This window comes from Notolepis coatsorum (assembly GCF_963971535.1).
Source record: "Notolepis coatsorum genome assembly, chromosome: 19".
NCBI lineage: Eukaryota > Metazoa > Chordata > Actinopteri > Aulopiformes > Paralepididae > Notolepis > Notolepis coatsorum.
Genome location: NC_140183.1, coordinates 28,345,560 through 28,357,734, shown reverse-complemented (window position 1 = coordinate 28,357,734; position 12,175 = coordinate 28,345,560). Strand labels below are relative to the sequence as shown.

The 12,175-nt window shown below is 41.4% G+C and overlaps 1 protein-coding gene across 1 annotated transcript in view; it reads left to right on the top strand.

Annotated features, from left to right (window-relative positions):
- cpne4a (copine IVa) overlaps positions 1-12,175 on the top strand; it is a gene marked incomplete at both ends in the record, with an annotated part of 402,880 nt that overhangs the window by 341,170 nt on the left and 49,535 nt on the right. Inside the window, 2 exons of the mRNA XM_084336898.1 lie at positions 1,999-2,053; positions 11,163-11,214. Coding sequence (XP_084193024.1) covers positions 1,999-2,053; positions 11,163-11,214 — 107 coding nt within the window. The remainder of the gene's footprint in view (positions 1-1,998; positions 2,054-11,162; positions 11,215-12,175) is intronic.

Below are 12,175 nucleotides of genomic sequence, written 5' to 3'. Positions count from 1 at the left end.
TAGCTCGATAGCTACACCTCACACACCATCCCTCTGTCTGCTGTCAACAAGACGAGGAGACCCCAGTACAGACTTGACGCTGAGATGCATCGAAATGCATCCCACTGCAGAGTCGCAGAACCCATACGAGCGTCGTCAGAACATGCCTAAGATTCCAGGGGTTGGCAAATCTCCAGTAAACACTCAACATTGCGCAATTTCTCTAAACTTTTCATTACACTAGTTCACAGGGTGCAAGCATCCGCCATGATGGAAACGGAATAGAGGAAGGGCGAGTGGTGACCACGCCTAGTGCTTTATAGTACGGCCTGGCAGGTGCTGGGTGCATTTGTTTTATTCGTTGATGAAGTACAGTAGGTACTGGAGATGAGGTATATCTCGATGGCGAAGAGCAGGACGCGATTCGCCAGTACGACCATATAACCCATGCTGGGGAGGCCGGAAACTAACTGCAAAATCGTCTTGCAACAGGAAGTGATGGGTTTATGGGAAATATGGCCATTTTAGTTTTTAGTTTTTGAGGACTGCATACTTTTTTTGCAAACCAAAACACTATACTTTATACTTATAGCACATGCATGAGCCTGGTCTCTTTTGAAAGAAAATTCACTTTTAGTGCTAATGAAATAAAGTAACATAGGTCTGAACTTGAGTTGTAGAAAAACGTGTTACTCACGTTTTTCTGTAGTAGTTAGTAGTCCAGAAGTAGTATTACCCCAGAAATTGGTATGGCTGAAATGACATGCTGGGTCCATAGCCTGAAGTCTTGTTTAGTACATGTCCATTTCATAAAAGTTCGTTCAGAAATGAGTGATTAGGAGCGATTTTGGTAAACTGTGTAGCGTTCCTGGTTTCATTTTCCTCATAGACTTCAATTCATTCTGCGGTTTTTCTCTTCCTATTTTCGCTCGTGACTTTTCACCTAGATCCCTGATTCATACATCCCCATCTTGGGTATCAGCATGTAACTCGAGAACCGCTAAAGAGATTTTGTCACCTGAAATGGCTATCGACAGGCACCACATAGGGGTTTAATATATATATATATATATATATATATATATATATATATATATATATATATATATATATATATATATATATATATATATATATATTGTATTAAAATATATGTACACCCGAGCCACTAGAGGTCATCAAAGTGCCAGTGGGAAAATCGTCCTCAAGAGGTTAGGTAGACTTAAAGGGGCACATCACCAAAAACAATGCTGATTTATTTTGCACATAATCTCACACACATTCAAAAACTCTAAACAGTTTTGCACCTATTGAAAGTAAATATTTTGTTAAAAAGTTTTAATATGGCCACCAGTGATGTCATCGGGGAAATTGAATCCTTGCGTTGTGTTAATTACAGATCAATGAAATGATGTTGATAAAAATATAGCAATACCTTGTCTTATACTGCTACCTTATCATTTTATGGAGCTGTAATTAACATAACACAAGGATACAATGTCACTGGTGGTCATATTCAAATTCATGTACTCTCAATAACTGTCCAACTAAATTAATCTGTGCAAAACAGTTTAGAGTTTTTGGATGTCTGTGAGATTATGTGCCAAATAAATCAGCATCAGTCTTTTTGTGAAGTGCCCCTTTAATGAGAGATTAAAATTTAAAATCTAGAGTGGTAGCCTATAATATCGTGGCCTTTTTGGATGCTATGCCTTCATCCGTAGTGCAACGTCACTTTGTGATATAACCTCTGTTACTTTTGTTACCGTGGTAACCTTTCTTTATTTAGTTTATTTCCTTGAAAGAAGAAGAAGAACATTCTGCATGCTGACTATGAGGATTCTTCTCCCGCCACAAAGCTTAATCACAAGCAATTTGGAGTCATTGTTTGGTGCTGGCGGGTGTGGAGCAGATCCTAATCACCGGCACTGAACTTCTACAGTAAATCATCTCCGTTCCAGTTTCCTCCTCCATCTAATTGTTCTTCTCTCCACTTCTCTCCTCCTCTCTCCACCCAAGCGATAAAATGTTCCCCGCCTTTGGCTTCGGCGCTCGGATCCCGCCCGACTTTAAGGTAATTTTTTACACTTGCAGCCTCCCCCTCTCCAAATAAGGGTTTGCCTCACAGTCGATCACAGCGGGGATCCTATTAACCCTTGTGTGGTGTTCAGGTCAATGGGCCCCGTTTTCAATGTTTACTAAAAAGATAGGGCGGCCGGGTAGCACAGCTACACTCTGAGAGAGTCCGCGCTGCCAGGTGAAAAGAAGCGGTGGGCTGGCTACACATGTGTCGGAGGAAGCATGTGATAGTCTCCGCCCTCCCAGACCGACGGTAGGGGGTAGAGTGCGCAATGACCAGGAAGGGGATTGGGAATTGGCATAACGACTAACATTGGGATGGGAGAAAAAAAACAGAAAAAGAAGGGGGGAAAAGATAATAATAAAAAATATATATATATATTTAAATCGTACAATAAATTATTTTCTTTTAACCTGAGACTCATTGGCCTTGGCTCATTTTCTGTGAAGAACATATAAAATAACACATTTTCATTGAGTGCCCACTGTGCAGCCCTGTTGTGGAATATTTCAAATGAGCCAAACAGTGAAGCTGTAGGAATTCAGAATGAGTCAATTGTATAAAAATAGAACATAGTTTATTATCTGTTTCCATGGCCATAGAAAGAAAATGATCAGTTTATCATCAGAGGCACAAGAGCATCTGATCAGAAAGTGACAAAGAGGTTTGGTCAGACTTACCATTAAGTACAAAGTTGACATGACGTACATAAGATACCCAGATATGACAAGAAAGGTAAACAAAAAATGCCCTAGTGAGAAAATGAAAACAAATATGGGCTCTATGGGGCTTTGTAATGTCTTCACACAAAGAACTGGAGAGGAAAGGAAGCTTGGACCTCTCATATCTCCTGGCCCTTTGGCTGTTATTTTCAGAGACACTGTTAACACTATGGCGTCCGTCCACGTACTGTATATATACGTGTTTCGAAAAAGAGCGCTGTGGACCAGAGCCACGTATATACTCGTGGCAAGTTGTTATTGTTTTATTCCATATTTGTAACGCTTATTAGGTACCCGATCCACTAGCAGGATCTTTTCACATATTTGATTTTCGAAACATGCAGTACCAGCCAGACCCGCTTAGGGGCGCCATCGCTCCACTGCAGTATCATTATGTGAATTTAAAAAAAATGCAAGTACAGTCCTGTGGGCGGATCATAGATCCTTGATTCCAAAAGAAGACCCTCCATCTTGGATCAGCTTGCAGAGCGTTTTTTTTAAGCGTGGAATAATGGGATTTATGATTAGCCAATGTGCTTATCGATCTACCAGAATCCGATGACTGGTGAGGAAATGCTGCCGGCGATCACATGGCCTGACGGTAGGATAATATTACCCCAAATTACAGCTGGATTGGACATTGTTTTATAACGTAACGTGATCGATCAATGAAAATGCTATATTGAACGCACACTGTATTGCTAATCAATAATAGTAATCGGCGTTCCCCGCCGCCCCCATTTCATCCATAGATGCTCTGTAATAGTCCGGATGCTACGCAGTTTGTTTTATTTCATTCGTATATATACAGCAGAAATGGCGTTTGATATAACGACGCCAACGTTTAGCCTTTTTTGCAGCCTCCTGCAGAAAAGCCTAGACGAAAAGTGCGATATACCTTATATTCACAACGCTATAAAATGACAACCAACCGATGGATTTTTATTTTCTTTAAGCCATTATGAAGGCACGGTTTATGCACTCAAGTGACAATGAGAATGGACAGATAGCAATACTATAAATGATATATAAAGCTCTTAGAAAGTACATCGGTTTGTTTACAAGCCTCTGAGGCTTAAATCGCCACGCCCCGCCGGTCGCCATAGTGTTAAGACTGTCATCCTAGTGTCTTTGAGCTGTAGCTAGTTAAACTATATTAAACAACTGTCAAGGCTATCAGAGATATAATATGTATAACACAGATCTATAGATATGATACTATTTTGCTACCACACCCCCCTTACACATGTGCCTTGTTCCACTAAAGAGGGTTTAGCCATGCCACTGGCACATAGTGAGCGTCTCCATTGTCTTTAGAACCTGGCCAAACCTGGCTGAGACAGCCACCTTATACAACCTGGCCCGACCTGGCTGCGACTGTTGTATCATCATGTTTTAGCTTGTGTACCACAGTTGCTGGTGTTTTGAAAGGTTGCCTAGCAACCAGAGAGTTTACAAGGCACTATGTTATAAGTAAATAATGGTAAAAAGTTCACTGTGTACCTTCCTGTCTGCCTCCACCTTGTTTAATTCATATTTTGCAAGATAAACATGATTTATTCCTCATGTCTTGATTATAACAAAGATATCCCTTTTTATCACAAAAAATGTATAGCACTTGTGTGATCTAGCAGAGGTAAATAGTTATGGTGTTATTGTTTTAAAATCCCAATTAAATTGTGGGTCCCCGAGCCATGCACATTGGGTGAGTAACAAAAACACGAACACCACACAAGGGTTAAAGGAACATACCATTATTTTTGACATGTGGATTCCAAGTCATTCTTGCCTTGATAGGAAAATCAAGGCGCCCTTATTTTTTCATAATCTTTTAGCATCTTCTTTTAGCTCAGAAGTGTAGTGTAAGATAAGTGTAGCTAATGTAAGTGGATGGAAAGTGCTAAAACACTTCATGGTTCTTAGTTGGTAGAGTTCAGTAAAAAACACAGATATGGGTGATCTACCCTAGTCTGATAGTTAGCTGATTAGTAACTACTGGGGTAGTTGATAATAAGCTCAAGTTTCACATACTGTAGAAAAGTTAATGTTAACCATTTCATTAGCCCCATACTCTGGGAGCAGGCCATGTGAGCGGATCGGAGCGTGAGCGGCGCGGGGCACGGAGCGGGCGGTTTTGACGTGAGCGAGGAGTGGGTTTTAAAATGGGTCGGCGCGACGTCCGGAGCGAGAGTTCTCCTCCGCTCCAATCCACTCCAGGTCGCTCACAGTGGTTTAACTACACTGTTGATGTAATATACATGCAGTACAATGCCAAAGCAACAGATGGCGATGTACAAACATGAAGGCCATTTTCAACCAATGAGAAGGGTGAACCTGTGATATCCGGTTCAGGCTTTGTCACTGTAGAGACGCCCACACTCACTCCTGTTAGAAAACGTATCGACGCCATTGTTGTTGACGTTAGCTTACATGCTAACGTTAATGGCAGCGACCATAGCATTGTGGCTCGGCTAGCCTATCATCGCTTAATATAGCTAGTGAATGGATAAACAACGTTATTTAACATTGCAGAATGGGTACAATTACAATGCGGCTCAATACAAACAATTGTTAAGGGGCCCAGGGGGTGTAGACTGTTGTAGTTTGAGCTAATTTACACCATGCTCCAAAAAAAAAAAAAAAAATCTGCCGAGCGATCTGGCGCGGGGCTCGATTCAAGGTGAGCGGGGAGCGAGCGGAGAGCGACTTGGGGGCGGGGTCAACATGATCGATTAGCGGAGCGGACCAAGCTTTAAAGAGCGAAGAGCGGATTTCTCGGCCGCGCCGATCCGCTCACGTGGCATGTCTGGGAGGAAAGATTTGCGTGGCCTAAGCTAGTTTGCTACTTGATTAAATGGTAAATGGCTGCTTTTTTATATAGCGCTTTTATCCAAATCGCTTTACAATTTGTTACTCACATTTTACCCATTCACTCACACACCGACGGCAGAGGCAACCATGCAAGGTGCCAACCTACTCATCGGGAGCAATTAGGGGTTAAGTGTCTTGCTCAAGGACACATCAACACGCTGCCCGGGAGGAGCGGGAATCGAACCAGAAACCTCTGGATTACCAGACGACTGCTCTACCTCCAGAGACTCATGGCTACCCATAACACATTTTCATTCATATATCTTGAGGCGAGAGTTCAAGGGACCCCTTTGGAAATGGCCATGGCAGTTTATAAGATAAAGATAAGATAAGATGATCCTTTATTATACTATAGAGAATTTATAAAACATAGAACTAAAGAAAGAAAAAATAAGTTAACTAATATTATGAGAAGATGTAAGAAGGATCATTATAGTAGAATATTAGATAACAACAAATATAATATTAAAGGTGTTTGGAATATATTAAATGGTATTATTAGGAATGGATCAAGACAAATAAGCTATCCTCAGTATTTTATGGAAAATTAGCAATATGGATGATGTGGTTAACAACTTTAATAATTATTTTGTAAATATTGGACCAGAATTAGCAGGACTCCTGAAGACATAAATGACAATTATATTGAAAGAAATCCTAGTTCAATGTTTCTGGAAGCGGTAGATGAAAATGAAATTATAGAAACTAGTTGTAGCAGGGTGGATTATCCCTGCTTTATGGGAGTGGATGTACACGGCCACCTGGTAGTGGGAACACAGCAGAGCTGGGTCCAGCTGGGTCCCCGACTGTAGGCCAGGAATGTTGAAGTGGAGGTCGAGCAGCGGGAGTGGATGGGGCCTAGGATTCACTAACCTAGTAATGGTGTGCTGGTCCTTCTTGCCCTCCAGGGCGATCAACAGCAGCTCCCCACACACCCAAACTTCCCCCAATACTTCCTGGGCCCTCCCACACCCGATGACAGTAAAGATGGATGATATATTCGCTCCCCAAAGCAGTACCCTTCCCGAATGATGAGTGGAGACCTTTCACAATGAACTATAGGCAGGGGGTGGGGAAAGGGTTAAATTGTAATAAACATAACCCGGAAGGAAAGGGTTAGGTAAGATGCACATTAACAGACACGCACACAGTGGTCCCATTTACTTCTCCTTTACTTTAAGTCTGATGCACGTTACAACTTATCACACATCTATGAAAGTTATTTCCACACTGGGCACCTAGTGCTCTCGCTCTATACTACAGACTCAAGTTATTCCCACACTGGGCTAGACACAGTAATAACCTCTTCCCTTTAAGAATTATCTACTGCTCCGCTTCTCCGTAGGTGGGGGAGAGAGGGGAGGAAGAGGGAGAGGGATAAAGGAGTTCAATGGGATTTTATAAAAGAACACACGTTATTATTACACTTAACCAGTGGGCCCACGTTACAAATAAAAGTCCTATCTATAGCCGGCTTTTCCCCAAAATAATAAATGGTCGGGGCGCCCCTAGACACTGTTATCAGTGTCAGTTCAAAGCACTGTTTTCTCTTCGCCCTTAGAGAGACCGCGCCGCCCAGTGGCGAATGTCTACCGATAAAGCTTCAGCACTCGGAGCGCTTGCTGTACTTATCCAAATGGCGGACCCGCTCCCACCACCAACCGTCCGTGTGGTGAGATGGACGTCCAGAGGTCCCGTGATAGCAGGCAGCCGGGCTGGGTAGACGTTGGGCAGGTGACTGCTGGGGTAACGGCTTGGAGGGGCTGGAGGAGCGTGCAGTGCAGTGACGTCCGCTGCTGGGCTGAAGGGGGTGGGGCGACACGCAGGCTAAAACTGGGCCCTAGGCCTAACTGAAGCTAAGCTGTGGGCTACGGCGACCCCCTGTCTCGACGCCTATACTTCAGCTAAAACGCAATGTGGGCAATATCTACCACACTCTTCGGTAGTAGCTTGTCTGCTTCTTAGTTCACAATGTCTCTTCCGCATTAACTAAAAGCTAAGCTATCGCATACTCATTACTAACCCGCTTCGTAACTGGGTTTATATCTCGCGTGCTGATCTCCGGAGCTCCAGCTCCGTGTGTCCTCTTCCCTCCGTGGAAAACGCTGAAGAGGAAGTGCCTCCGTCGGCGCTGCGCCCTGAGCCCATCCTTCTTCACCTGTATCTCCCTGCCCAACGTCGTCACCAGCTCCCCCTGGTGGCACCTGTATCCTGTCCCACTATGAAGTGTCAATGTTAGGATAGGAAGGATCAAAGAGAGGTAGCAAGTTAAGTGTCAATGTTAGGGTAGGGAGGATCAAGAGCGGTCAGCCGGTTACACAACGTCCTCGCGAACACAGGGAATGCAAGGAATTAGCGTTAGACACATTGAATTATTGTCAGACATATTCAGGTGTATTACTACATAGTAATAAATGTAAAAACAAGACATCTACAGACAGTAATGAAATAGATATGAAAATAGTAAAATATTTCATTCGTGGGATTTCAAAACCACTCACGCACATCTGCAATTTATCATTCAAAACTGGTCGATTTCCGAATAAAATGAAAATAGCTAAAGTCATACCTCTGTTCAAGACTGGAGATAAACACTACTTCACAAATTATAGGCCTGTTTCTCTACTTCCTCAGTTTTCAAAAATATTAGAAAAACTCTTCAACAACAGATTAGATAAATTCATTGATAAAATAATTTACTCACCGATAGCCAGTATGGATTCAGAACACACCGGTCAACATCACTAGCTTTAATAGAACTCATTGAAAAAATCACAAATTCCATAGATAAAAGAAAACATGTAGCTGGAGTATTCATTGATCTAAAAAAAGCATTTTATACTATTAATCATGATATATTAATCAGGAAATTGGAACAATATGGGATCAGGGGGGTAGTATTGGACTGGGTGAGAAGAAAGCTATCTAAATAAAAGACAACAATTTGTGACGATGAGAGATTATATAATCTGAATGTTTGGACATTGCTTGTGGTGTCCCCCAGGGGTCAGTGTTGGGTCCAAAACTGTTCACCTTGTACATTAACGATGTAAAGTATCCAATATATTTAAATGTATTTATTTGTGGATGACACTAATCTTTTTTTTTCTGGTGAGAATATCCAGCAGATTTTAGAGGTCATCACATCTGAAATGAAGAAATAAAAAAAACGGTTTGATAGAAACAAATTATCATTGAATTTGAGCAAAACTAAAATTATGTTATTTGGAAACTGTAGATTAAATACTCAAGTACAAGTTCAAATAAATGATGTGATTATTGAAAGAGTTTATGAAAATAAATTCCTAGGTGTAATAATAGACCATAAAATCTGATGGAAACCTCACATAAAACATGTCCAATCTAAACTGTCAAGAAGCATTTCAGTCATGAGTAAAGTAAAGCACATTCTGGATAAAAAAATCACTCTACATTCTCTACTGTTCACTAGTTTTACCATATTTAAATTACTGTGCTGAAGTCTGGGGAAACACTTATAATTCTACACTACAACCACTTTTTATACTCCAAAAAGGGCCATAAGGATAGTTCACATTGCAGGTTATCGTGATCACACAAACATATTATTTTTAAAGTAAAAAAACATTCAAGTTAAATGATCTTGTGGAATTTAAAATGGCACAATTAATGTATAAAGCAAAAGGTCATGTACTTCCAGGAAACATTCAAGAACTGTTCTTTGATAGGGAGGGGGGTTATAATCTAAGGGGAGAACTCAATTAAAAAGTTCTTAGTGTACGCACTACCATGAGAAGACACTGCATCTCAATATGTGGAGTGGAACCGTCTGAATGTGGTGCTAAAGCAATTTCCAAATATGAGACCATTCAAACTGATTTATAAGGAAATTATGTTCACGAGGTACAGGGATGAGGAAGGGACTTGATATTCACGGGTGTTTAAATTTTTATTTGATTTCTTTCATGTTTTACATATAGTTTTTGTTGTATTTGTTTTGCATATATTTGTTTTGAAATGTTTTAAATTAGTACACTCATTTGAGTAGTGGAAAAGGGGTAGGATTAAATAAGTGTATACTTCCTACTCCTTGTAAATTGAGTTATGTTTTGCTTTTGTTTAGTTATTTATTCTGTTTGAGTTATGTTTTGATTTTGTTTAGTTATTTATTTAGTTTGTATTCATTCGAAATAAAGATTTCAAATCAAATCAATCCCCTTGGGGAAATTCTGGTGTCAAAGCAGCATGGGGGGGGGGGGGGTACAGGGTGGGGGATACAGAGCTTCACAGTCCTATACAGTCCAGTATCTATATAGTATCTATATGTTATCCCTCACCAAAGTATAGCCTAAGGTGTCTACTTTCATATGATACCAGTATCTTCACTTTAATTAAAACGGAGCCTGCCACAGCCTCTGAAATAGGGTTCGCCGTCTCAGAGGGTTAAGACACATTTTCAGATACTCTGGAAGCCAATGGCAGAGGTGAATCGTCAGAATAACTACCACATTATTTCAGTAACGGTAAAAGAGCATGCAAAAAAGAGGTGCCTTGATTTTTGTATCAGGGCAAGAATGACTCAGAACCCACATGTCAAAGAGACTGGTCTGGAGAACGGCTCCACCATTAAGCCACTAATCAACAGTGCCCCCGCCCGTCCTACTGCAAGGCTTGACTTCCTCTCTGAGTGCGACAACTCTGTCTTTACATGGAGTGCCCGCTTGTCTGAATCACTGAACTGCCCCGCCCCCCATTGCAGCAGGAGATGATTGGCATGTCTTCAACCAGACAGCCTTTAGTGCCACCGCCGACTGTGGCACTGTTTGCAATTATGCTGCCTATTGTCCTGCTGAACCTGACAGAGAGACAGAGAAAGTTGGGGAGAGAGAGAGACACAGAGAGAGTTGGGGAGAGAGAGACACACAGAGAGAGTTGGGGAGAGAGAGACACAGAGAGAGTTGGGGAGAGAGAGAGACACAGAGAGAGTTGGGGGGAGAGAGACAGAGAAAGAGTTTGGGGAGAGAGAGAGAGAGTTAGGGACAGAGAGAGAGTTGGGGAGAGAGACAGGGAGAGAGATAGAGTCTGGGAGAGGGACAGCGAGGGGTAGAGGGAGATATAAGTATATATAGTATAAATTCAGAAAGTTGTGTTGAATTGAAATCACTTAATAATTGATTGATTGGAAACTTTATTAACATATTGCAGAATGGGTACAATACAGTACAGCTCAATACTAACAACTGCTAAGAGGAGGCAGACCAGAAAAATACTTTCGTCTTGTTTACATAAGGGTCTTCCATTTTCAATTCATCAAGACATTTATGACATACAAGACATACAAATATACAATGTATGAAATTATACCTTTGATGTTTACTACTAAATATACACATTTTTGAGAGGAGGAGAGAGATAGAGAGAGAGAGATGTAATACAGAGAGAGAACAAGAAAGATGCCTTTGTAGCAGATATTGTTTTGTATTATCAAAAGATCAAAATAACTTACTGTGTTTTTCCTGTCCTCCATCCAGGTCTCTCACGACTTTGCTGTGAATTTTAATGAGGAAAACCCTGAGTGCGCAGGTAAGGGCTCTTTGATTCCTCTGCCTTTGAAAACCAAACGTCACCAAAAACAATATATATAGTGTATTGAAAAAAGAATATATACATACATACTGTAACGTTGCTTGGTTTTGCACCACGTTATTCACGACTCTCGAGGCAGGTTGATAGTTCTCAGTTCACTGCTTTATTACAACGGTTCTCATACAGGTTTCAGTATAAGTAACTCATGTCTACACATTCCCATGCCCCAAGAGGCCTCACCCCAGGTGCTCCACCCTCTTATAGCCTCCCAAGGTCAGCCTGCGCACTCTCAACTCTGTCAACCCGTGGCTGGCGCGACCAATAGCGTCGCCGCCAGCCGTGGGATAGCGGAGTGCAGAGTGGCAGCTCGACTGACCAACCACCCAAATCCCAGGGTCGCTACAATACATACATTATTTTCCAAGTTTCAAGCATATTCCAGCTACTTCAGCTGATGCTCCATAGCAGCCCTCACATTACTTTCCATGTTTCATTGTGTGTTTGATCAGGACCCCCCTGGATAACATCATTACCGGGGTGTTTTTGAGCAGTCGATATATATATTGACTCTCTGAAACCGCTGACTGCTCAAGAACACTGAAAAACCTTGACCCGGGTATTGATGTTATCCAGGGGGGTCCTGATCAAACACACAATGAAACATGGAAAGTAATGTGAGGGCTGCTATGGAGCATCAGCTGAAGTAGCTGGAATATGCTTGAAACGTGTAGACTAGTAAAGGTAGGTTCTTTTTTTGTATATAAATAAATAAAAAACGAAAATATGAATGAGAAACACTATTACCAATTGGAGTCTGTGATGTAACTTTGCAGGGGAAGAGCTTGATTATTCAACTAACTTCCTAAACACCTACTTCTCCTTATTTTCATTTCTTTGAAGCGTGGCGATTATATGACAGTTTCCCATTTCTTTACACAGTCCTTTGCATTTTTATTGA